The following is a 27,518-nucleotide window of genomic DNA, read 5'->3' as shown; positions in this document are numbered from 1 at the left end:
ACCCCCCCAAAAAAAAGAGAGATAAAAATGGCCCTCAAGCCTGTGGGGAAAAATACCCAAAATCGGGACACCTGGGTGGCTCAGTTGGTTAAAGTGTCTGCCTTCAGCTCAGGTCATGATCTCAGGGTCCTGGGATCAAGCCCCATGTCGGGCTCCCTGCTCAGTGGGGAGTCTGCTTCTCCCTCTGCCCACTCCCTGCTCATGCATGTGCGCTCTTTCTCTCAATCAAATAACTAAACAAAATCTTAAAGAAAAATGCCCCAAATCACTCATAATCAGAAAACTGCAAATAAAAACAACACTGATACATCTTTTCTCACCTATGAGATTGGAATAATTTAAAAATAGAGGACTTTTTGTTGGCAAGGCTTTGGGGAAGCAGGCACTTTTATACATTGCTGGTGGGGGTGTAAACTGATGTTATCCTTCTGGAGGGAGATTTGCCAATTCTTCAACAGAATTACGTATGGGCTTACATTTGTCCCAGCAATACCATTTCTAGGGATTTACCCTAAAAGTACACTTCCAACAATGTGAACATTCATAATGCACAGAGCTTGGAAACAACCTAAATGTTCATATGTAGGAGAATGGTTGGATAAATGTGGTGGATACAGTCACACCGTATAATAGTATTATGCAGCTATAAAAGGAAGGAAGGAAGGGAGAGAAGGAAAGATAGACCTCTACCGATATGAAATTATTTCCAGGACATATTTTTTTTTTAAGATTTTATTTATTTATTTGACAAAGGGAGACACAGCGAGAGAGGGAACACAAGCAGGGGGAGTGGGAGAGGGAGAAGCAGGCTTCCCACTGAGCAGGGAGCCCGATGTGGGGCTCCATCCCAGGACTCTGGGATCATGGCCTGAGCCAAAGGCAGATGCCTAACAACTGAGCCACCCATGCGCCCCTCCAGGACATACTGTTAAGTGAAAAAGAAAAGCACAAAAGAATATAGGATGCCTCTGTTCATGTAAGAGAGAAAGGGACATAAAAAAATACAAATATACTTGCACATTTGTGAGAAAGAAACCCAAGAATGATAAACCAGAAACTAAAGACATGGTTACCTACAGTGGGTAGGTGGGAAAGGGATGGAAAAGAGGAATGGGAATGGTGTGAAAGGGAAGAAGGAAGGGAGTATATCTTTTCACATAGCTCTGACTCATAGAATCATAGCAGTGTTTCCCATACTCTTCACATACCCCAAAATAAACACAATTATAATCAATCAAGATGGCAGGGGATACCAACATGGAACACAAACACTAAGAATTGAACCTAACTGTATTATAAATGGATAATGTAATTACAATGGGGAAGAAAATAATTAAGTCATTTGGAAATTATTATCTGACTCCATACTGTAGGTCTAAAGACAGAAAGAGGTATACACAAATGCTATAATAATCTAGCCCGTAAATGTGTTTCTCATGGGGGATAACTTAGTAATTCTGAAACTGTGTATATTAGAATTGAATAAATAAGTAAATAGATTATAGGCAACAGAACAGAGTCTCTCACTGCCGGAGAAGGAAGCTTCAAGGAGGAAAATGAGGAAACTAAAAGGAACCTTCTGGTGTTGGACTGGAATTTGAGGCATTAGTATAAATTCATGTTTCTTTATATACACATTGATACAGAGATAGAGATGTGTGTATATGGATGGAGTGCCCAAATCTTGGTTTCTAAACACCATTCTCCTATAGAAGAAACCAGGGCTCCTTGGAAAAATTATTGATTCCAGGCCTGGAGCAGGGAAAATTCAGGATGAGCCCAGATCACCTCATGGTGCCAGAAAGAAAAAAAGTGTTAAAAAAAGATGGGCGCATGAAAAGGACACAGAGCCCCACGTGAAGGAGCTCCTAATGGCCAAAGCTGGAATGGTTTGACCAACAAAATAAATAATTCCAGTATAGCATAAGATAAATATAAAATGAAATAAATATGTATGGGCACATCCTGATATTAAAAACTGATTAAATGGGGAGAAATAATAGCTCTTCCTCACAGTAGAATTCTGATTAATGAATGTAGAAAGAAAGAAGGAAATAGAAAGTCATTGGGCAAACACGAGGGTAATAACTGTCATAGACAAAATCCACTGATAGAAACTAAAATAAACAAGTTTCAGGAGGAACACAATTTTCGTAGTCTCAAACTATCTCCCCCAAGAGAAAGTAACTTTGCAGTGGAGAAACCTGCAAAACCCACCTGAGAAATCATGTTCATAGCGTTTGGGTGCACAACAGTCTTTCAAGAGATAGCTTTGGTTCGTTTCACTAAGGATAATGGTCATAAAAGAGCATGTCACTGAATTGGGGCTAGGGTTTCCTGACTTACTGCTGTTTTGTGAATCTAGTAAGTTTTCCCAGGCTATGTGAAGATGTCTGTGACTTGACTTTCTAATTTTTCTTCTTAGTCCTCTACTTTAGTGTCTTCTCTGGAGGCAGAACTATCTGAAGTTAAAATACAGACTCATATTGTGGAACAGGAAAACCTCCTTCTCAAAGATGAACTGGAGAAAATGAAACAGGTAAGAAGACTGTGCTGCTTGGAGTGGGTGTCAGGGGGGAGGCTCATAGAACAATATGGTACCTGATGGTCTGGCTTTTCTAGCCACCAAATGTCCTTTATACAGACTCCCGTCAAGTATCTTATTGCTCTTAAAACTGAGGGTTTGCAGGACAGGCCCACTTATAGGGCTCCTATTGCTAATTCTCTAAATGCTGTTCTAGTTGTGTAACTTACATATGTTGTAGACTGAAATTCTATTACTATAAATCAGTCACAACCACTTCAGTTTAAGAAATTTGTTGTTCTGCTTTCTTCTGGCCAAGTGATAAATATAAGTGTCTAAAAAGAGTGACTTTCTTGCTTGTAACTTTAATAACTATTCATCTAGGTTTGTGAGACACAATTCTTATAGCAAGTTTGAGGCTTCTATCCTGGGCTAAAGAGTAAATTCTAGAACATAATCAGAGATGCAGTCTCACTTACGAATTTGGCTTTAAGAAGCCTATTTCAAAGTTTCAAACAAAGACTTAATTTTAAATATAAAAGAGGGTTCACCTTAAAGTTATATCCTGAACGTTGTCCTATTTTATTCTTTATTCTGAACTTTTCAGTGGGTACAGGATTTGAGCAATCCTGATTTATGAATAGAATTTAGTACTTTTTTTTATTTGCTTCACCAAAGGTTTACTTTGATATTATGACATCCTTAGATTATAAAATTATCTCGCTTATCTGTTCAGCCTATGAGCATAAAGGTGTCCTCTGAATGCTGAAATATTGAGTCTCTACCACTGAGTTTTATGTTTGTGTTGGTCTGTAGTTGATTCCTATACATCTTGATTTCCTAATAGGATTGTAAGACTTCCGGGGAATTTGTGTCCCTTGTAATGCCTAGCGATTGGTACCTGATAGGAGCTTTATAAGAACCTTTTCAAGTCAGATGCTGCTTTGCAAAGTATATCTCTTCTGCCATAACAGAAACTGTCTGCCATTATCAACATTCCAGAAGTTAAAACTCATAGGGCCTTTCTGTTGGTGCATAAGTATTCCAAAGCTGTTATTACCAAGTTCATCCTAATTACCATGGGCATATTTTTCTCCTTTACCTTTTGAAAATCTGTTGTTCAGTCTTTAAGATGTTTAATGATGGAGTCCAAATCCACAGCATGAGAAGTGTGTGTTTTGTGACTTCACTAAGCTAGAGATCAGAAGGAAAGGAGTGCATCGGGGAGTAAAATAGCATGAGGAGGACATCATTTGGTACATTTTTATTGTGTAATTTTTACAGAGGTGTTGTTTATAAATAGTGAAATGGAAAAATGGTGAGCCCTGTCTGCCTTTGGTAGAAGTTGTATCATGGCACCTGGACTCTTTTGGATTACAACAGTGGGATAGTATCAGCCCATTGTTGCTGCCATATAGCTTGGACCTAGGAAGTATGTGCTGCTGTAGGATCCAATACAAGTAAAAAGTACTTTGTGAATGAGAAATTCTCTGTTGCACAGAAAAGGAACACGAGTAGCATCAGCAGAAGTCTCATGCCAGTCTCTACACCCAAAATGGTACCAGGCTTTATGAGGGTCTGGGGTTGAGGAAGCAAGGTAGTGAGCAAAGGAAACAGGTCCTTTAGTAAACCAAAGCCCAGCTACTTTAAAATACATTTTCCTATGTTCTTCTGACTTTAGTTTTGCAAGGTACGCTGGATTTGTTGTCAGTTGAAGATTCAACCCTTAGAGTCTATTTTGTCATATTACTCTTAAAGCTAAATGTGAAAGAACGTAAGGTATGAAGTAGAAAGATGGCCATAAAATCATAATGACTAATAAAGAATTGAAGATGTGAAAGCCAAGTGAAACAGAGGGAAATTAAAAATGTAGGAACTATGGGAAGGGTAAAGAAGTATAAGAAACAATCAGTCTCTTTGGAGCAGTCATTGGGGGAGGTGGGAATTACTTCCCCACCCTGGGACATTTAGCAATGTCTAGGGCCGTTTTTGGTTTTCACAACTGGTGTGTGGGGAGGGGAGTGCAACAGGCATCTAATAGGTAAAGCAGAGATGCTGCTAACCATCTTCCAGTGTGCAGGACAGACCCCCAAAACAAAGAATTATCTGGCCCAGAATGTCAATCCTAGTTAGGCAAATGTTGAAACGGAACAGGAACTGTCTTTGGTTTGTCTTGATTCCAGTAGAGAGGAGGAAGCCAGTGTGTCCACATTTAACATTTTCCTAAGCAAGTCAGTTTTGGCCTCTTCCAAAGGGAAGGGCACATGGAACAAACTGAAAAACACTGATTGTTTTAGCTTGAAAACTTGCCCTTGTATTGATTCACTGTGCTTGGTTCATGCCAATTCTATAGTCTTGACTGAGATTTCTGAAAAAGATTTTTTTCCTCGTTAAAAAAGCCTGAGGAAAATGTATTGTGCTGTATTGTACACAAGTTAAATAGATGACAGAATGGCAGTATGTTACTTATTTTACCCTGAAGGTAAAACAGAAAGCGAGGACCATTATGTAACGTGTCTGTCTACGTGAATCTCTCTGGGCAGACATTTTGGCAGTCAATTGGAGAATGGAGAGAATGTAGCAGGGAACATTTTGTTAAATTTAATTTTAGTCCCCTAGAGTTTATATGTCCCCTGAAATATCTATGTAGATAAGGAAGTAGCAGCAACCATGAAAATGCCCTGTTTATAAATACCTTTTATAAATACAGCCATGAGATGTGATGGGATTGTTTATCTCTTACAGCTGCACAGGTGTCCTGATCTCTCCGACTTCCAGCAAAAACTTTCTAGTGTTCTAAGCTACAATGAAAAACTGCTCAAAGAAAAGGAAGCTCTGAGTGAAGAATTAAATAGCTGTGTGGATAAGGTAGTAAACATAAGACTTTTTAACCATTATTGTATAGTGTATACCATAATGAGCATTTCTCTGTACAGTGGCATCTGGGCCTCCCATTTTAGCCTAATTGTTCCAAGCCTACTGTCCTAGTAGAACAACATTTCAGCTGGCCTTATGTGACCTAAGAATTCCGGAGGTCATGATTTTGACAGGAGTGTACATTGGTTAATAATTATTATATACAATAATATATAGTTTATCTCATTTTAATATATAACCATGTTACTTAATGTATATTATTTAAACATTTATTTATTATTGAGAGAAAGCACGAGCAGAGGCAGGGGAAAGGGGGAGAGAGAGAGAACCTTAAGTAGGCTCCACCCCAACCTGGGCCTCGATCTCACAACCCTGAGATCATGACCTGAGCCAAAATCAAGAGTCAGACCCTTAACCGACTGAGCCACCCAGGCGCCCCTTAATATATATTATTAAATATATCACTATTAACATATAATACAACTATGGTTGCTTTTAATAATCTGAGACCTGTTACATAGGCACTTTTTTTATTTTCCCTAGCAAATCCCCAAACACTGCTTTTGTCCCACCTGCCTTGATAGGTATTCCATATTTTCCTATTATGGTACTCTCTTGAGATTGGGTGGGGGGAGGTTATGGGGAGGGGAGAGGCAGAGAGAGAATCCCAAGCAGGCTCCATGCCCAACACGGAGCCCAACTTGGGGCTCCACCTCACAACCCTGAGATCATGACCTGAGCTGAAATCAAGAGTCAGACACCCAACCGAATGAGCCACCAAAGGGCCCCTTGAGATTTCTAATTGCCTTCCAACCTGCCATTTCTCGCCCACAGTGAGGCAATGAGAGAGAAAAATGGAAATTGCCAAAAAGAAGAGATTACTCAAAATTAAAGGTAGAAAGGGAGTCAGGAAAACGTCTTCTTTTTTTTTTAATATTTTATTTATTTATTTGACAGAGTGAGAGAGGGAACACAAGTAGGGGAGTGGGAGAGGGAGAAGCAGGCTTCCCTTGGAGCAGGGAGCCCGATGCGGGCCTCGATCCCAGGACCCTGGGATCTTGAGCTGAGCCGAAGGCAGATGCTTAATGACTGAGCCACCCAGGTGCCCCAGGAAAACAGCTTTCTTTTACCTTGCCCTGCTCCCCCATGTAAACAGTTGGTGCTTGATCTTTTCAGCATATACAGAGGTATAGAAATTTTGAGGCTAGATATGCGTGCAAAAATGCCCTGTTCCCTCTTTTCTTTTCCTGAAACAGTTGGCAAAATCAAGTCTCTTAGAGCACAGAATTGCCACTATGAAGCAAGAACAGAAGTCTTGGGAACAACAGAGTGAAACCTTAAAGTCCCAACTCGTGGCTTCACAGGAAAAGGTATGTGGCCAATTCTTGTTTCATCTGCCTAGTTAATATTTTCCTGGATATTCCAACAGAACTCCCAGTAGAAAGAATATTCCAGGTGGAATTGGCCTAAGAGGGCTCAGAATGATTCAACTTGACTAATACCTGTCACATGCTTATAGTATGATGAAATAATTTGAACAGTTCCCTCAAAGCTCGTTATTAGAATTATGAGATTATCTCATCATTATGAGATTACTTATGAAAGCTTGAGAATAATGTGTAGAAAGGACTGCTTGTTTCTCATTTAGAAAAAGGGTTCCTAAGGCAGATTCATGCCCTGTTAAAGATCTCTATCAACCTTACTTTTACAAATTTAAATTATTTTTAATTAAAATATATACTAGATGTTAGCATGGAGTAGGGTTCTGACAGCTATATATTTTCATTTTTAACTAAGAAGTCCTTTACAAACCAACACCACTGGCTAAAACACAATTTCTACAAAATTCAGTAAAGCCATCTTCTGTCATGCCATTTGGTTCTCATTGGTTCTGTAAGATACCACTTGCTAATATACCAGATGACTGTATCAGCAAGACCCTGTTCCACATCACTGATCTAAATATGACGTTCTGTAAATATACATAATATCTGGGGTTTCCACTGAGCTCCTAAAAAGAGCTGTATATAAATAAATAGAAGAGACCTTGGAATTCTCTTATCCTAGCTCATTCATTCCTGGACGTGCTTTGGTGAGACCATGAGGATCTGTGTCAAGTGTAAGATTGTTCTCATGATGCAGGTTCAGAGTTTAGAAGACACCCTGCAGAATGTAAACTTGCAAATGTCGCTGATTAAATCTGACCTACAAGTGACTCAGCAGGAAAAGGAGGCTTTAAAACAAGAAGTGATGTCTTTGTATAAACAACTTCAGAATGCTGGTGACAAGGTAATTTCTTTTTTATTGAGGTATAACTTTATACAGTAAGGTGCACCAATTTTAAGTCTATAACTTATTGTTATAGATGTATATGTATGTTTACATAAATGAACAACCTAGGGGTTAGGAGCTCCGACCCCCTGCGCAGTCAAAAATCCACATATAACTTCTGACTCCCCCAAAACTTAACTATTAATCATTAAGACTACTGTTGACTGGAAGTCTTATCAATAGTATAAACAGTTAATTAACACATATTTTGTATATTGTATTCTTATTGTATACTGTATTCTTACAATAAAGCTAGAGAAAAAATCATAAGAGAAAATACATTTACAATACTGTACTGTATTTATTAAAAAATCTGCATATGAGTGGACCCGTGCAGTTCAAACCTGTGTTGTTCAAAGGTCAGCAGTATATTTTACATACCTATCTATGTATGTGCGTATGTTTATATTTGTGTGAACACCTCCTAGCTCAAAATATAGACCAGTTCCAGCACCCAGCAGACTCTCCGGTCTCCCCTCCAGTTGATAACCGCAAGGGAACCACTTCTCTACTGTCTGTCATCGTAGGTTAGGGATGCTTATTTCTGAACTTCATATAAATGGAACCACAGTGACAAGGTTATTTTTTGTATTGTGCAAGACAGCAGACCATGCTGAGTTATTTTGTAGTAATAAAACTAAAACATTTCGATATTGTATAAAATGTGTCTCATTTTAATATATCAACGTGCTGCTTCACCTGTGTGCATAGAAATGAAAAATGGTATTAAAGATGTCAGCCTTGTGGAGATGTTAAGATTTTGTCCTACAGTAAAAGTAGGACAGTTATTTTAATCCAGTTATTTTATATCTTTTTATTTTTATTTTTATATATATATATATTTTTAAGTAGGCTCCACACCCAGTGTGGGGCTCAAACTAATGACCCTGAGACTAAGAGTCTCATGCTGTCTCCACTGAGCCATCCAGATGCCTTTTTATTTATTTATTTTTTTAAAGGAAAATAGTTGTTTCCATTTTTTAAAATTACCTCTGGGCTGACATCTTCCTCAAAATGAGATTGTAACTTTTTTTTCTTTTTCATGTTGTGGCTTAAAAAGCAAAATCCTTACCTACTTGTTACTTTTTTTAAAGCATTTTCCAGGATCCAAAAAATCACTTTGGTAGCTAAAAGCATATTCCGGAGTTCAGGCCTCAATTATATGGACAGTATGTGCTTTGGATTCTAAAAAAGGATCTGATTGCAAATGTGAAAAGAGTTTAGCTTGTGAAAACTTTGTTAGCAGTGTATTTTGAAGTTCCCTTTTGTTTCCTCTGTTAACCAAAAGAATAGTTATCTGGGGCCAAAGGGTTAACTTCATAAGGATGAAGCAATTTTTAAGGCCACCAATCTCTATGCACTTGGGTTCTATATAGAATCTGGACTTGCCCTACAGTCATCTTTGCTATTAGACTTGCTGGGGCTATTTTGCCAAAATAGATTTAGATTTTCATTCTAAACAGAGAATTTCCAAACCTTTTTAAAATCAGACTCCCAAAATACTGTTTTTATATCTGTGTATACAACACACATTCACACCTCCATTAGAAGACATGAAGAATCAAAGGTGATTGTCATTGAGTAAATACACTCAAAACAGCAGCTTGTTTTTAAGGCTTAACTCTGCCCTTTGCTGTTAAGAACTGGGTCCCAGAAATAGCCACCCATCCATCAGGATTCCCTACGCAGCAGCACTGGCTGACTTGGGACAAGATGGATCATCTGATAAAGGAGGAACAACAGCTACTTCGGCAGGAGAACGAGAGACTCCAAACCGTGGTGCGGAATACCAAAGCGGAACTCACGCATTCCCAGGAGAAGGTAAACTGAAAAGCTGCAGATGTGGTGTAGGTTTGAAAAAGATAGGAAGATGAGAGTTTGACATGATTGAAACGGTTCTAGGGTATGGATCTGAGTATTCTATGGCAGACTTATTTTAGAATGTATAATTCATCATTTACTAGCAAGTAATTTTACCCTGGTATGTTTATATAATTTTCATTCTGTATAATCAGTTCTATATTAAAATCAATGATTTTAATCCTCCTGTCCAGAATAGCCTCATGGAAATTATGTTAACTATATATTCTTCATTTAAATGGACTAGCTGCCAAGACTGGTAGTACAGAAATGGCAAAATTAGACTCACATCTTGTTGGGCTAACTCCTTGTAAGAGAAAAGGTACCCCTTTTTAAAGACTTGGCATTTCAAGGTGAGAATGGTCTCTAAAGAGGGTCTTTTCCAACCACTAAACGGATGTTTATATTCTTTACTTCTGCTAAGTAGCTAACCAACTATGCTGAACCTATGCTTAAACACTTCTTTTAAGGAGGAGCTCTCTGAAGAGCCACAGATAGTCATTTAGAACAGCTGCTCTGTGTCAGAAACTCTGCTCTCACTGAAGGTGCAGAGTCAACCAAGACAGACATGGTCGCTGTCCTCATGGAACTTGGTTGATATAAATGCATTGTTTCAAGTGCGAACAGTCCAGTACAAAGTGGATGGGACTGTCACCTCATTGACTCCTACAAGCTATGCTCCTGTCAGAGAGAAAGTGCCTGGGACTACATCTGTTTTCTTGACAGCCACGCCACATTGTTGACTCCCAGCCAATTGGAAGATCCAGAGGTCCCCTCTTCTCAGTCTGATCCTTACAGTCATTGGATTTTTAGACCCAACCAGACTAAAAATAGATTTACCTCGAAGGATCTTTTGAAATCCAAAAAAGTAGAGTTCAAGAATTGGCAGACTTGGGGCACCTGGGTGGCTCGGTCGGTTAAGCGGCTGCCTTCAGCTCGGGTCATGATCTCAGGGTCCTGGGATCGAGCCTGCATCGGGGCTCCCTGCTCAGCCGGGAGTCTGCTTCTCTCTCTCTCTCTCTCTCTCTCTCTCTCTCTCTCTCTCTCTCTCAAATAAATAGAATCTTAAAAAAAAAAATACAACAAAACCCAAGTGCTGAAAAAAAAAACTTCATTTTTTTCTTTCTTGCTAGATGACTATATTAACATTTCTTCCTCTCACGTATGTTCTTGTTAAGGTCCGTCAGCTGGAATCCAACCTTCTTCCCCCCAAGCACCAAAAACATCTGAACCCATCAGGTACTATGAAGCCCACAGAGCAAGAGAAGATGAGCTTAAAGAGAGAGTGTGAACAGTTTCAAAAGGAACGATCTCCTACTAATAAGAAGGTGAGTTTTAAGAGTTTATACCGTGTGTCTATTTCCTTACAATGATGTGTCCCTATGTGTATGTTTTTTTCCCTGCATGCTTCCAACAAAATGATTGATTACAGTGGAATATTTTGGTTCTTCCATCTATCTATACTTTTGTAATCTTATCAAATAGTATCATAGTTCTTTTTGATTCAGGGATGGTGGGAAAGGAGCAGTTAACTTTACGTATTCATAATGAAGATGCTTAATCTTCACTAGTAGTATAGCCTTTTAAGTTAGTAAAATTTATTTTTAAATGTATATATCCTGAATATTAGAAACATCTTAATATGGTCTGTATTAGCTACCTATTGTGATGTAACAAAACAACAAACATTTGTTGTCTCACAGTTTCTGTGAGTGGGGCATTCAGAAGCAGCTTAGCTGAGTGCTTCTGGCTGAGGGGCTCATGAGGTTGCAGTCCACACATCAGCTGGGACTGCATTTATCTGAAGGCTTCACTGGTACTGAAGGATCCACTTCCAAGTTCAGGAATGTAACTGTTAGGAGGAGGCTTCTGTTCCTTGCTGGCTGATTATAGAGGCCTCAGCTCCTCACTGCCTGGGCCTTTTCTCAGATCATGGCAGTGAGTAATAGGAGAGAGATTCCAAAAGCTGTGGTGCCTTTTATAAGCTAATCCTGGAAGTGACACACCATCATTTCTGCTATCTTCTGTCGGTCACATAGACTAACCCTGGGACAGGAAAACTCCGCAACGCTGTAAACCCCAAGAGGTGGAGATCAGTAGGGACCATCTTGGAGGCTGGTTACCACGTGGTTAAACCTCTGTAGCATCACTCAGTTTGCTTTCTGTACTTTGTTCCATGAAGTAAGAGTTCTAAGACCAGTGTTACCCTGGGAGTTCTGGTTGTTACTTGTTTTCTTTCTTTTTTCTTCTAAACTAAAATTCAGAGTTTTCACTGTTACCTTCCTCTTCTGAAAATTATGGTTTGTGTAAAAATCTGGGAAGAATGATGAACAATCAATTACTTCTGTTATAAAAACTGTATGAAAATGTTAAGTTTGTGAAAGTTATCATGACCATAGGCAGTAAGAAGACTGGTTTGTGCTCTAATGGGGAAATACCATTCAGTTTTAGGTATATAAACTTTTCAGAAAGATAAAGGGTTTCATCCAGCTGCTAAGGGAAAAGTCTAATGATAGTTTTAACCTGAAAAGCTTACATTTCTCTTTAACAATTTTTGCTCCTCTCCTCAGCTCTTTTTGATAGAAACCAAAATCAGCCTTCTACAAGTGTCATATATTTTCTACTTAGCAATATTCTGAATTCCAGGGTCATGTAGCTCATTACATTCCTCCTATAATAGAGAATTCTAAAAATGGATACTCACAAAATCTTCAAATTTCATCTTTAAAATTGAGAAAGGAGTTCTCCAACTCAGGTTTTATGTACTCTCAGTTTTAAACCTTTAAACTTTGCCTTAAGACAGTGTTTTTCCCACTGCAAATCCATAGTAGAGGATCATGAAATTGATTTAGTGAAACATCAGCCTTTTTTATTAATAAGATATGCTAGAAAATATCAGAGTCCATGGCTCACGGTAAGGATAAATTTCATTTCATGAAAGTTCTCTTTCAATGATATGTACTTATAATTGGTTATGGGTGTGGGCTTATGTCCTGGGTGTATTTCTTAGAGTGAGCAGCACTGAAGTTTGAAAGCCAGGTGCCTTCTGGAATCTGTTCCACGGAAGCAGTGGTGATTAAAAACTATCCTACTTAAATGTAATCAGTGCACTGAATTATATTGTTGTTTTCCTTCAGTGAGTGAACTCTGCTTTCTTCCAAGGGTTAAGATTTCTGACTAGCATAAATTTGTCAAAATAAAGTAGAGCAACTCAAGTGTGTTTGGTTTTTTTTAAAGGGAATTTTTTTTGTTTTTTAGCAGGTCAGTCAGATGAATTCCCTTGAAAGAGAATTAGAAACGATTCATTTGGAAAATGAAGGCCTGAAAAAGAAACAAGTAAAACTGGATGAGCAGCTAATGGAGGTAAGTTTTTAAGCAACTGGCCTTAGCTATGAAGAATATTTTAATCCACACATGTGCCATTTGTTGGCAGAGACCAGCATAGCATTGAATTCCTGTTATGAAGAAAAGTGAAAAAGTATGCTGCCAAGCCGAATTCTTTGGTCTGTCTTACCAAGTTTGATAGACGTTGTTGCTCATTACATAGTCACAGGAATTCATACTGCTTCAGAGAGGAAGGAATCATGTTGACTATTCTAAAATGCAAGGACTCATACCTCCACAAATTCAGGTGGCAGGAACTCTGTCTGATCTTGGCCAAGAGGCCCAGAGCTCCCCCACCACTGCTGAGGTTGTTACAGTTTCCTGACACCTCCCCTATTGTAGTGTTTTACAGATGGGTTGCTAACAACCTCTTTAGTTAGGAAATCCATGCAGGGAATTTGGGAGCATTAGCATTTAGAAGTTTAATCTTCCAGGGCTGTCATTGTTCATTACTACATTTGTAACTCAGCACTGCCTTGTGAGAGGTACATCTGTTAAAATATAAAAATGGAGTTGTAAAACTTGTCAGCTTGGACACTGAGTTCCCAGCCTACTAGACTGCTTTCTGAATACTAAATACAATGATAGGATATAAAACAACTTACGTACAAATCCTCCTTAATAATACAAATTTCACTGAGATATTTTGCTTGGGGTAGATGAAAATGTCATGTGGTGAACTGTAAAATTTATTTAAGGTAGAGAGACATGGGTAGAAAACATCTTTTTGTGCTCTTAAAAAGTTGTGTGTAAACAAATATTTTAGAGCCAGAATTATAGGATGAGAGAGATTAAATAGATGGTTTTTAAATGTGAAATATGGGCAGATATGTCACACTGACATTTAAATGACCACTGAGGTTTCTGCCAATTTTATGTTCTCTGATTTATCCACTAATAGGGAGATTAAACTATAAATAGTTAAATTCCAAACGCTTTTTTTCTTTCTCTGACAGCATATAATAAATGTGTTTCAAAGCTTGAGCTGCAGGCTGTGTTTAGATGTAGAGATGCTTTCTGATGAAATAATTGTATATTGTGATGAATAAGATATCTGAAGCTAAGCTCCACATGTCTCATACCAAATTGAAAAGTAGCAGGGTATACTTAGTCACTGGTAGATCCTCTCCAAATGTTCTGCCAACAGGCCCATTCATCTCCCACCTGCTCTAGCCAGCCTCAGAAACCCCTCTCTCTTCCTAACCCCACTTCACATGATTAGCTATCATAAGCAATTTCCTTTCATTATTTTTCTCCTTGATCCAGTAGTAAATATTTGCTAATGGATGAAGTGAATCGCATGTTCATGGCACTAGAGCTGAATAACTAAAGGAAAAACTTCAATTTTCCATTGGAACACTGAGAAGAACATCTCATACACTATTCTAATGAAACTTTCTTTAGGCAGTAAGACAGCTATTAACTCTGTACAGACCCATACAAATTGGATTCTTTAGCAGCTTTATTAAAATGTAATTCATATACCATATAGCTCACCTATTTAAAGTCTATACTTTGATGACTTTGGTATATTAATTTTTTAAATGGTGGTAAATATATGCAGAAAAGAATTTGCCATTTTAAAATTCAGTGGCATTAATTACATTCACAGTGTTCTACAGCCTCACCACTACTTCCAAAACGTTTGCATCACCCCAAAGACTCTAACCATTAAGCAGTAACTCTCCCTATCCCACCAGCCCTACAAAGTGGGTTTTTATTTATGTTCTGATATCTATAGATTAGGCCACTTTGGGGCACGTACAGTGGTTTTCACACCATTTTTTGTGCCCACCTCACCTGAGGGATAGGTACATTCCTCTGACTTGGCAGGGATTCTCATTGGGTTTGGGTGAGGGGCAGGCAGGGGTGGGGGAGATGTTCCAACATCAGAATCTTTGCGATCAAAGATTTTAGGAAAAGCTCTCTAGGCGATTCTAATCTGATGTATGTCCTCCCTTGTGGGAAGGAGTTTCTCCTCATCCTTCTTTGCCAGTTTAAAAGTCACTGATCTAGGGGCCACTGGCTGGCTCAGTTGTTGGAGCATGTGACTCTTGATCTCATTGTTGTGAGTTTGAGCCCTGTGTTGAGTGTAGAGATTACTTGAAAATAAAATCTTCAAAGAAAAAAAAAATCACTGAGCTAATACAATACATACCCATAGCCTAGGGCAATTAAATTCTTCCTTTTCCTGGTCTGGTGATGTGAGATCTTTAATTCCTATTCCAGGGCTTTTTCAACGACATGAGGCAATGTTCTCTCAACAACTGAATTTGAAGGTTCAAGAAAAGGGTTATAATCTGTATCAGCAGTTCTCAAGTCAGCCTAGCCAACAGTTCCAACACTTGAGCAACAAAATTGCCATTTGGAGATGCAGAATATAAACTATAAAAGTATTTAGTATCAGGTCCATCCAGACTACACCTAGAATGTTCTAAATAATTCTGTTGGGATAGGTGGATGTAAAGGTGGTAAGTTCACAAACCAGCCAAATCACAGTAGGTGAGGAAGCAGTTGCAGGATGAGAGCTATGAGACATTTTAAGATCTGTAAAATTGATATACAGAGAAATGTAAATATTGTCCTTTATAAGTTCTTACTGACTAGAGCGCACATGTTCAGGTATATAATATACCCAGTTTTAACTGTTCTCTTTTTATAACTCATACTTTTCTTCCTCTTTTTATGACTCCTGTAATTTTCTTTTGTTTTTGTTTTGTCTGTGGCTAACCTGTACCTAGAACTCTGTGGTTGGAACTAGCAGAGAAGGGTGCAGTTCTCTGCCTGAGATAGTGTGTGAAGGTAGAACATTCTCTTTCAATGAATTTCATAGCATGGAGATATCTCATTAGACTCCTTGTTCACGTAATCATTTTTACTGACTCTAACAGTAAATATATAAGAGCCAATATTCATTTTGCTTTAACTATGGAATATGTCTCTGTTTTCATGTACACCAGGATTTTCCTCAGTATTTAAAGACCTAGATGAAGAAAATCATCCTGCTGATATAAAATCATGGGATCATAATTCTCCCGATTTTTTATTCCTGAAAATAAAATGGTGGGTTTCTGAATCTACAACTAGAAGATTTCAAAATGGGTAATCTCCCACCTCAGAAATTTAGGTTTAAGGAAATGGATAGTGGCTCTGAAGTTTCATGACATTTAATTATAGTTGTGTCGTGGAGGGCCTTTTTCCCTTCTCACAAGCCTGGAGGAGCTGCTTCTTGAGTCTGGTACTTGGTCATGTTCATTGCATGCCTTCTGCGGGGTCCTCTATCTGCTGAATGTGTCGACAGATGTGGAGTGGCATGCCTCACTGGCCAAATGCAGTGCATTCTCCTTCTCCTTTTTCCTCTCCCCAGCTTTAGCATGTGATATACATATCATTTCCTCATGGTCTTGAACAAATACTTCTCCATATACTTCAATTCCCGGGGATTTTAGGATATCACCCTTTGTCCCAGAATTGCTTATCTTATAGTGCTATTTAAGAGTTTAACATTGGTAAACTAAAATAGGGTAAAATAATTTTAGATATGAGATTCTTTGGCTGTCCTGGAAAATATATAGTCCTTGAACATTTGCTTTTAAGAATCTTTATGAATGGTAAGTACAGTGGCAAAACCCTAAAGCAAAACCACTTTCTCCCCTTTGCTTACTCCAACCCTGTCTGCATTTTGTTTGTTTAACAAGGCATAATTAAATGTTCTAGTATAAGGAGACACTGAAGTAGAATTTAGACACATTATATATAGCATGTGCCTCATGCCCTTACAGTCACTCAAGAGTGAGGAAGTACAGTGTTTTAAGTCGAAAACTATATTATCTCCTAAGGAAAGTGACACTTCCCAATTACTTCTCAAGTCATGTACTGTCCTGTTTTCAAGTTACCAGGGGGTCTGAGAGGCCACTAATGAATCCATCAGCTTCATTCACTCTGCTTGACACTTTAAAGAGTAGCTCTGTGCTGCAAAGCACTGCAGCTGACCCGGGCTTTGCCTTTGTCGTCCAGAAGCAGCACCTGAGGTCCACTGTGATGCTTAGCCCATCCCCTCATGCTTGGGATCTCCAGCTGCGCCAGCAGCAAGCCTGTCCAATGGTGCCCAGGGAGCAGTTTCTGCAGCTTCAACACCAGCTGCTGCAGGCAGAGAGGACAAACCAGTGCCTGCAGGAGGAACTTGAAAACAGGACCTCCGAAATCAACACACCGCAGGTATGAGGCTCTTTCTTCCCTGCTGGTTAACTCAGCTCCCCTCATCTGGCCTGTTTATGGGAAAGTTATACCCATTCAAAGGTAGGGATAAAGAACCTAAATCTCTGTCAGAGAGCTCCATCTTTTACCTGTATGACAAACCCACAGAACTGCAGTGTTACTTGGGGGCTTTGTTTTGGTTTTTTTGCAGTGATGCTCTTGCACTCTTGTTCTGGGTCTCCTTTGCACATTCATAATTGATGAAGTATCAGGATCACTTGAGCATAGTGTACAACTGACCTAACGTTTTTGACTTAACATTTGTCTGATGCCAAAAATATTACACAATTCAAGTACAACTCTAGGATATGCATCATTAACAAAGCAGCCTGGGTTTTCCTGTAGAGGGGTACAATCTACTGAGTTCCATAGAATTCACAAGTGGGAACTTAAAACAACTAATAGAGTGTGTAGTCAGTGACTTGAGTTGATGTATTTCATTTAACTTAAGAATGATCAAGTTTGAAAACCTCTTTTTAAGAAAATAAATATCTTTTCCCTTTTCCTTTGAATTAGCCTTATCCTAGCTCACTACAGACACAATCTGATACAAGCTGGGTTTCCAAGTAGTTCTCTTGGGACTTCTGAAAAAGCTTGACTAGGAATGAAGCACCTTATGCTTTTTGCTTGCCCAATTTGTTTATTCAGAACTAGGAATAAAATAAAAAATATTCCTTAGTTTGTATAATTCTAAATTCGTTCTGGTTTGGATGCTTTTCTTCTGTTGTCTCTCAGTTGACTTTTCATAAGGAATTTCCCCACCTCCTTTTCTGTAATTGTCTCAGATTAGCACTATGATCATACCCTGGAGCAGTTCTGTCTTCCTCTGCTAGTAGTAGATACCTGTGCTTTGTCATGATATGCTTCTGTCAGCTAATCTTGTGAACAAAACCTTAAAATTATTTTTGTCTTCTGTGCTTTAAAAATCACGTTTTTAGAAGTTTCTGCTATTCCACTTCAGTTTCCAAATAGTAAAATTGTGCTGGTGGTGTGTTGAACAGATGCTTCAACAATGCATTACAGAACTGAATTATAAAACCTTGACCTCAGGTTTTTTTTTTTTAAGATTTTATTTATTTTTCAACAGAGAGAGAGCCAGCGAGAGAGGGAACACAAGCAGGGGGAGTGGGAGTGGGAGAGGGAGAAGCAGGCTCCCCGCCGAGCAGGGAGCCTGATGCAGGGCTCAATCCCAGGACCCTGGGATCATGACCTGAGCCGAAGGCAGATGCCTAATGACTGAGCCACCCAGGCACCCTTGACCTCAGTTTTTAACAGACATTTTAAATCAAAGGATTACGCGAAGATTTTATCTACTGCTTTCTCATAAACACAGTTTTCAAAGCATGCTCTTCTACCCCACCTGCCAGTGTTTAAAAACAATATCCTTTTACTCCAATTACTTCAGGATTAGATAGACAAAAACTGTTAAGATTTTTGTACTGAAAAAAAAAAAATTTCTCCAGTCAGATGGCAGAGTGGACTGCTTATTGCTCTCACTAGAATGCCACCGCACTCTCTCCTATTTCTGGTAACTGAGCTGCCACTAATTTTAAACGACAGAATATTGTTAGAATCTGCATGTTGTCTCTGTGTGTGGAGTGATGTGATGTCTTCTGCCTGTGTGTTGCCTTGCTTGCATACATAGTGTTCGTGTGCTTTTAAAAATTGTTTGCATTATAAATGTGTGAATTTAAACTCCTCCCAAAACATAATCTTGACATCAGGGTGAAGTGTACCACTTGCCTTCTCTCTCTAGGCCTTGCTACCGGAGCAGCGACCAGTGCATGCAGATTCCTACAGAAGGATTGGGCACCTGTGAAAACTGGGCTGCTATTGATGGCATTTCTTACCCTGGCAGATACTCAGACGCACACACCCATACACCCCGCGCACATACACACACAGACATAAGCTGAAAAACCTTTTGGAATCAAGTGCTCTTTTAAATTATTATTATTAGTATTGCCTTTGCAGTATTATGTCTCTTATTTATTAATGTAGAAATGACAGATTTTGTGAATCAAATTCACAAATTTCAGCTTGTTTTGAATCGTTTTATTTATACCATTTAAAGAGTGTGGACTTGAGATTCTTAAAAGGATGTATTCTATATATTTTCTCATTCCATATGCTGTAACTATTTTTAACAAGAGGTACTACTTTTATATATGGAATTTGAAGAAAATTTGGGTTATTTATACTGTTTTGTATAAGATGTATAATGCTTTTTTGACAGGAAAAAGGAAAATTTTGACAAAACAATAAAATAAATTTTAAATATATGACTGCCTTTGTTTTTCCTCTTTTGCCATGTTCCATGTTCTTTGAGTTATCTGTTATGGTTTTTTTTGTTTTGTTTTGTTTTGCTTTTTTTTTTTTCAGGCAAGTAGAAATCAGGCATTTTCCATTTACGTTTGAACTTTTAAAAAGCCATTATATCTTTTAAAATACAGTATTTTCTTTAAAGCTAGATGTTCTCAAGGCCTGATTTCTTGAGGTTTACTTTCTGCATTAGACTTACACATTCTACAATTTTTGACTTCAAATTGGTCACATGGTTTAGTTGCTTATATTTGAATAAATGCTGTTATTTTATCCGAACAAATTTGGCTTTCAACCCATGTTTGGTCATTCTGCATGCTTTCAAGAGGAGTTATATCATCAGCCATTAACATCTGAGTTTTGATGAACCTTTTAAAATCTGAAATTCCGTATGTGAACATTTTAGTGGCCTTCCGGGAGAGGCTGTTGGTTGCACTCTAAATCTCTGTGTTCTTGGGCTCTCCAGACCCCACGGAACTCCTTAATCCATCACTGTTGTGTGAGGAGAGGAGGGGCAGCCAGGGGTCTTCTTCTGCCCTATTATTTTATCTAGGAGTCGTGTGTGGGAAGAGGATTCTTAATTTTAAATCTTTTACGATAAACCCATCTTCCAGTGCAGATGTTTGCGTCACACTGACAAGTCAAATTGGGAAACAGATGACTACAGTAACTGGCAGGAAGAGGTTGATTGTTATGAGGAAAGGAACACTAACACCCTCACATCACAGTAACTAGCCATTTCACACAGGAGAAATGGACCTGCACATTGCAAGCTGATTGGAAATGTTAGGTGATCCTGAATAAATGCAGTTTTGTTTTATTCTTGAGAGACCCACAGTATGGCAAAGGCCCCAGTCACAGGTGGAAGGTTGATAACCATAGTTTCATTTACTTTGGATACCCATCTTACTAGAAGAGATGCACACAGGTACTAAATTATGGGTTTTAAGAATATGGCTTTTTCTCAGGGGAAAATGGTAACACAGGTAAGATTTTTTTTTTAATCTTTGATTCCTTCTCTGATAGGGTTTCTTTTCTAACATGCAACCCATGCAGTGTTCAGAACCCCCATTTCACCAGAAATCCACACTTCCAGTTACAAAGGCAAACATTTCCTGTCCTTTCTCTAGGCATCTTGTGGGGAAAAATAAATTACTAGTGTTTTTAGTATGGCATGATTTTCCAGTGATAATAGCCTTTTTTTCCTTCCCTTCAGGGAAACCAGGAGCAACTGGTGACCGTCATGGAAGAACGAATGATGGAAGTTGAACAGAAATTGAAACTGGTGAAAAGCCTTCTTCAGGATAAAGTGAATCAGCTCAAAGAACAAGTGAGCCTCCCGGGTCACCTCTACCCACCCACCTCACATTCCACTTTTAGCTCCAGTTTTCCATTCCTTTATCGCCATTAACTTGTTCACTTTTGTTGTCAAATAAAGGCAAATGCTACTACAGATGTACAGCAGAATTTAGGATTCACTCTCCCCCATACCACTCCAGAAGTATGAATTCTGTATTCTCTACATTTTTTTTTCCCAAAGCTCTTTTAAGGCAGGTTGGTCCACAATTTAAAAAATGTATGTTTGCTAACAGACTGACACGGACCTAATGAATTAATTCCTAACAAAGTTCAGCAGCTCAAATTTAATTTTTGTAGATTTTTTTTATTTGCCCAAGATAGGAAACATTCTATGGAAATAAACAGAAAATTTATGTTGGTAAAAAATTGGGGGACGATAAATGGAACTTTAGCTTTCCTGTTTGCAACAGCTATGATGACCTCAAAAAGTACTTAGGGCTATAACCAGACCCCAAAATACTGTGCTCTGAATTAGAATAGGGACCCAGAATTCCAGGACCACTATATGCAGACTGACCCTTTTCACCTGCTGGTGGCAGGTGTGGCCTGTGTTTAGAAAGTATTTGTGTAACCACGGATGACATACAAAAAAGGACTACTTTATAGGAACGTGTTGTAGTGCTTTGGAAACTGAAATTAAGAACTGAGGAGCGGGGGCAGAAACTGTCCAACCTGGTTTTCTAGATATATAAAAAGAAGAAGAATCCCAAAAGAAGGTCTTAATGCAGAGGTAGACTGGAACTTTCCTTTGCCCAATGTCTTAATCACAAAATGGAAAGAAAGTCTTACACAATACGCATTTATTCAATCCTTTAATCACTCACTTATTCAAAACATAGCTACTGTGTGCCAAGTCCTGTTCTAAGCACTAGAGATACAGCAGCGAACAAAACAAAATCCTGCTCATGTGGACTGTAATTCACTTACAAGGTATCGATCATTTGGCAAGGTAGTAATTTCAAAAACAAAGAAAATGGAGTCCACTTCAGCAGAGGGGAACATAGAGAAGAAATACTTGATCCAACTCAGGAGTTTAAAGCAAGTTTCCTGAAGGCCTCTTAAACCAAGTACTGATGCTGAGTAAGATCTGAACAGATGAAGAACTATGAGGACATTCTAGGCTATGGGAACATCATGTAGTTATGACAACATATGGGGTGTGGACATCTACAAACATTCTGGCATTAACAATTCATATGGTCCTGAAAGAAGCAGAAGAAACTAGAGCAATAAGGAGGAGTGGGCAGTAGAGAGCCCTAGGTGCTGAGCTATGGAGTTTGAATTTCATTCTGTAGGTGATGAAGAGCCATAAAAGTGTTTTTTAAAAGTAAGGAAAGAGAGAGAGTGGGATGAAAAGTTGTCTTAGTTTAATAGAGTAAGCTAGTATGTTACACCTGCCAAGTCATCTAGGTCCTGGGCTTCAGTGTCACCATTTTTATCATTGCCTTTTGAAATGCTAATAAATTAAGCTTCAGTTCATTATTCCCTAAAACCTCTATACTTTCAGATGCCCTGGTTAAAACTGGGTGTAAAATGAGGTATAACGAGGAAAGGGGTATTGGAATACATTTAATAGGAACCATAATAAAATTATCCCAAGGCTGCTGACCAATTTTCCCAGCCCAACCTAGACTATATCTTCTAACCCTAAAAATTAAAATATATCTTCTAGACAAGCTCTACTATGCAAAAGTGGAAGAGTTAAGGAAAAGTAACTGCCCAAATCTTACCTCTTTGTTGTATACATGGACCAAATTTTAAAATAAGCAGTAGGTTATAGCTATGGATGTTCTTAACAGATGCTTGAGCTTCCCAGAGTTAAAGTTCATACTCTATACCTCAGAAACTATAAAAGTATTTTGATATATTTTTAGAGAATGTAAAAGTAACACCTAATTTATTTAGATGGAAAAAGACTTTGATTTTTGAGCCTTTAAATATTAATATGTTCTTTTTGTTAGTGACTTCTACAAACATCATGCAAAGAAACAGCTTGGAATAAGTGGATTTGCTCTACTTGTATCCCTGATGCCAGGTCTGATGTTAAACCTGTGTTGTGAAATAAAAGAATATAATAGACGTCATTTGCCTTTATGAACAATTGTCCTAATGTCACACCCTTAATTACAGAAATGGAGTCAAGATGTTTCTGGTTCTGTTTCTAGCTCTACAAGAATACTAAAGCAGATGCAATGGTGAAGGATTTGTATGTTGAAAATGCCCAGTTGTTGAAAGCTCTGGAAATGACTGAACAGCGACAAAAAACAGCAGAGAAGAAAAATTACCTCCTAGAAGAGAAGATTGCCAGCCTCAGTAATATAGTCAGGAATCTGGCACCAGCACCACTGACTTCTACACCTCCCTTGAGGTCATAGCCAAGCCAAAGGATACACTCATATTTGTGCACTTTACTGAAATGGATGGAACATTTCAGTAAGTTCTCTCAACCATTTGTTTTTTAAACCTTTAATGGTTTAAAGTTAAGCTCAACCTAAAACTGCCAGCAACAGAACTGGTCTCCATTCATTATAATTAGTTTTTCTAAAGAGACTAAATTATTCCCAAGCTTTGAATTTTTTAAGAAATCCTAATAGCCACCAAAAAGATAGATATATGAACACAATGCAAGAGTCTTAAAACCCCAGTTTTGAATGAGTTTTTTTAAAAAATATTATATATAAAGCTATGTGTAAATTCCAGATATTTAAAGTTTGAGATCTGATTAGTCTATTGTTTTGATCTTTATTTAAAAAACAAATGTATGTCTTCTTATACCTTCAAATATGGAAAAGTCACTCTGTTTCTAATACTTTTTGTTCTTTGGTAACAGACCCTGGGCTCAATAACCACAGAGGTCAGAAAAGCCAGAGTCCATAATACTCTACCTTTTAACACCTATGACAGTATTACCACTCTTGATGTATTCTAGATGTAAAACTGATTTATTCAACTGCACTGTTAACTAATGTTAAAACTGTACTTTCTTTAAACATTTTTTTTCCTCCTTAGAAGTTTCATTCGGGGAGCTTATCTTCTAAAAAATGGATAAAGCCACGTTCTTAAAAGCATTTGAACTAAAGGGAAAGCATTGAACAAATCACTTTGGAGTAAACAGCTACTCTTAGAAGAGAGATGAGCAAACCATGTGGGTTTCTCTCTCAAGTCTTGGAGTTCATGAACTTATATTTAGGGTTGCTTCAAGAACTCAGGGAACAAATTTTGAATGGTCTTCCTGAAACACTGTAGGGCCTCTTTAAGAATTTGAAATGCATAAACCATGTGACCTTATTTGTCTTATATTTAGAGCTATACTATGATTTTTATTTCTATATTTTTGGTGAATTTACTCTTCTGAAAAGCCTTGATTTTAGAGTTAAAAACTTATGGAAGAGTTATTTGCTTGTTTAACATAGGTTAAAATTTCCATGCTTCCTATTCTTCTAACACTTCAAATCTGATCAGAAGAATTTCTTACTCTGAGGGCACCTGGGTGGCTCAGTCGGTTAGGCATCTGCCTTCTGCTTGGGTCATGAACCCAGGGTCCTGGGATCGAGTCCCACATCGGGCTCCCTGCTCAGCAGGGACCCTCTGACCCTCCCTCCTCTTGTGCTCTCTCTGAAATAAAATTTTTAATTTCTTACTCTGATAAGCACTGGCATGCCATCTGAGGTAAAAGAGTGCCAAGTAGGATTTTCCATTCAGTTCTCAAGACCAGAACTTTATAGAGCAGTCAACACTTTTAGGATGGGTAAATATTATCCCCCAAATCAAAGCTTTGCTTCTTAGCCTACTTCAGCCAGCCAGCCATTGGTGGAGGACTTATGTTTAGGACACTAACTAACAAAGCTCATTATAGTGACCTACTTGTTTTTGTGGAACAGCAATTAGGTAAGAAAAATTCACTCTGATGTATTCCTGGAAGGCCAAACCCATCGATTTACAAGACCGGTAACAGCAAAATCACACACCGCTTTATGGGCAGGGACAAAAGATTCACGAAAACTGCCTAAGAAGTCATATGATGTTTAAAAATCTCAACAAAACAATTTGCATCAAGCAACTTTCAGGTTCCTCGTGGCCTAACCATCTGTTGGTCCCACCTGACAAGCTAGGGCCAACACAGAAATCCTTACTCCAAGAGCTCTGACAAGGTATGGCCGTTTGTGCGACTGGAATTCAAACTCATGAAACCTTTTCAGGTCTGGATAGCCCTTACTATCAGAAAGTCCTGATTTCTCCCTGGAAAAATAATTAATTTTAATCCTTCCCTGTAATTACCCTTCAAAACATGTCACATCTGCTATCATGCCTTCCCTAATCTTTCATCCCAATGCAAACATTACTAGTCAACCCAACTACTTGTATGGCATTGGCTTTAACAGAGAATCTTTTTCACTTAAAACTGTGGATAGACCTAGGGAACTAAGGTCATAAATAAACTATGCATCTGTGGTGTATTTATGTGATATGCTTCAAGTTACTCAAGGTTATTACTATCAAAACTGAACACCAAGCAGATTTCTCAAATAACTGGCTTTAGCATGTGATCACGTGTTGTAATTTTTGTTGTTTTTTACATTACAAAAAGTGTAGATTAATTTCTCATAAATCTATATGTGTATATAAAATGCTGTATAATGAATGTAAATATGACTTTCTGGAAAGTTTTAGACTACATTTAAAATCCCTTTATCCAAAATCAAAATGCTGCTCAAATGATTAATTAAATCAACATCTAGGTGCTTTATTTCTTGTTTTACTGCACTTATAAAAGGGAAAAAGATCAACATGAGGTTACCTTAAATTTATACATTTGTGCAGCAGTTTATTTTTGTAGCCTAGAGTGGGAATTTAACTGGCAATTTATAATAGCATTTACAGCTTTTAAAAAATCTTTTATTAAAGAGATTAAATTTGAACTTAAATGTTTAGGTTTTGCTTTCAGACTTTATAATAGCAATCTTTAAAATCACTAGTTATGTATTCTTTTATAGGCATTTAGCTACTTGTTTATTAAAAGCACTGGTTAAACTTTCTTTGGCTTTCTTAAGAGTTATTTAAATTAGTCTGAGAAGATGGGATATTCATTTCAAGGAGAGTCAAGTTTGCCTTTGTGATAATATGTTACACTAAGACAAAGAAAATGTGGATCACAAAACCTGCACTGTTCTATTTTGCTTTCTTCTGCTTTTTAGAAGCCTGAACTCTTAAGCTCAAATTGTGAAGGGAGAAAAGTAAATGGGGTGGGGTAGAACCGATCACAGTATTTTATTTATTTTTCTAAAACCTGGATTCTAAAACTATTTTAAATGTGAATCCTTCCCAGAAGCTTCAAATACATTGCTTATATATTTAATCTTGAGCATATTTTACATAAATAGATTACAAAATCATAAGCTTTCACAACATAGAAGGAGTCTTACAGGTCTAGTGTTTCAATAATGTACAAATACCCAGATCAGGTATTATTATGAAGAACATTTTTCTTTAAGAATGAATAAAAAGTCCACTTTATGGTGGACTTTAACACGTGGGAATGAATTTTTTTTCATTTCTTTTTTTTCCTGAGGGAAGGAAAAGAGAAATATGTTGCTGTTGTCAGCATCTTAAAGGTATTCCCTATCAAGGCAAGGCTAAGTGCTTTGTAATAGTATTAAGCAAGTCTTGTTTTGAATGGATTACCTGTAATGGGTCATTGGAATGATTACAAGTAATGCCAAAAGCCAAGTCAAAGCCTAATAACCAAAGCATTCCATATTTAAAACTTATCATATCATATTTGGACCTATTTGAACATCTCAACACTCTAAAATAGAAAACTGTTTTATGGCATATGGATAGCTGTTTATTAAAATTAACCTTTTATTGCTCAGCTTTTTTGAAAGATTTAAATTAACTTTATTCTTATGGGAAGACATTTTCACACCATGATTTAAGGGAACACTAGTTTTGTGGAAAAAAAAACAAAACCCTGAGTTCATCAAAAGCCATCTATAGGATTCCTTTGAGATAAAAATTAATGTGTATGTGTTGATACCAACTTTGTATATTTCATCTTAGCCATTCTATCTTAAAGGTTTTAATGTGAGCTTAAAATGTAAATAAAGAATTTTGTAAACCTGGCTCTTGTTTTCTATATATCCTGAACTTTTATACAGTGTATGTTCATCATTGGTCTTTAGAGTAAAAGCATCAAAATACTGCACTAAACACACTCTACAAATGCAGAATCTCTGCATCCACCCCAGATCTAATAAATCATATTCATATTCTGCATTTTAAGAAGATTCCCAAGTGATTTGTATGTGATTTAGAGCACTGGGACTCCATTTCTGTCACAGAATTGAAGACTTTTACACCAGCAAGTTTGGGGTCCCTGTACCCTGTAGTGGTTCATAATTCACCTCCAGAATCCTGACTCAGCCTCAGGTGAGGCCCTACTTGGGATTTTGGGTGCTTTGGAGGTGACTTTGCTTCACTTCCCCATCTTTATGGGTGACTCAGTTGAGCTGTTTGTGAATGATGCGATATATACAAGTATAGACATAAAAGTCAGCCTGAAAATACATTAAGCCACTATGCTGAATACTGAAATGTAGAATGG

The 27,518-nt window shown here is 37.9% G+C and overlaps 1 protein-coding gene across 12 annotated transcripts in view; it reads left to right on the top strand.

Moving 5' to 3' along the window:
* The window catches only part of NIN (ninein), a 98,907-nt gene extending 71,871 nt beyond the window's left edge, over positions 1-27,036 (top strand). For 4 of the 12 annotated variants that reach the window (XM_073895198.1, XM_025870059.2, XM_025870054.2 and 1 more), the window contains 10 exons: positions 2,426-2,539; positions 5,270-5,392; positions 6,658-6,771; positions 7,544-7,690; positions 9,374-9,553; positions 10,771-10,920; positions 12,851-12,955; positions 16,994-17,194; positions 20,772-20,885; positions 23,080-27,036. In XM_073895198.1, coding sequence (XP_073751299.1) covers positions 2,426-2,539; positions 5,270-5,392; positions 6,658-6,771; positions 7,544-7,690; positions 9,374-9,553; positions 10,771-10,920; positions 12,851-12,955; positions 16,994-17,194; positions 20,772-20,885; positions 23,080-23,289 — 1,458 coding nt within the window. In that variant the 3' untranslated portion in view covers positions 23,290-27,036. Of the gene's footprint in view, positions 1-2,425; positions 2,540-5,269; positions 5,393-6,657; positions 6,772-7,543; positions 7,691-9,373; positions 9,554-10,770; positions 10,921-12,850; positions 12,956-15,717; positions 15,903-16,993; positions 17,195-18,989; positions 19,272-20,771; positions 21,011-22,875; positions 22,999-23,079 lie in introns of those variants that run through there. The other 8 variants (XR_003207696.2, XM_025870057.2, XM_025870058.2 and 5 more) reach the window with 8 other exon arrangements.
* The last annotated feature ends 482 nt before the right edge of the window (positions 27,037-27,518 follow it).

The sequence above is a fragment of the Callorhinus ursinus genome, unplaced genomic scaffold (genome assembly GCF_003265705.2).
Source record: "Callorhinus ursinus isolate GAN/ISIS: 27379988/994484 unplaced genomic scaffold, GSC_fseal_2.0 scaffold8, whole genome shotgun sequence".
In the NCBI taxonomy this organism is placed as follows: domain Eukaryota; kingdom Metazoa; phylum Chordata; class Mammalia; order Carnivora; family Otariidae; genus Callorhinus; species Callorhinus ursinus.
The sequence above is the reverse complement of the archived record's forward strand: the minus strand, read 5'-3'. Positions and strand labels throughout refer to the sequence as shown.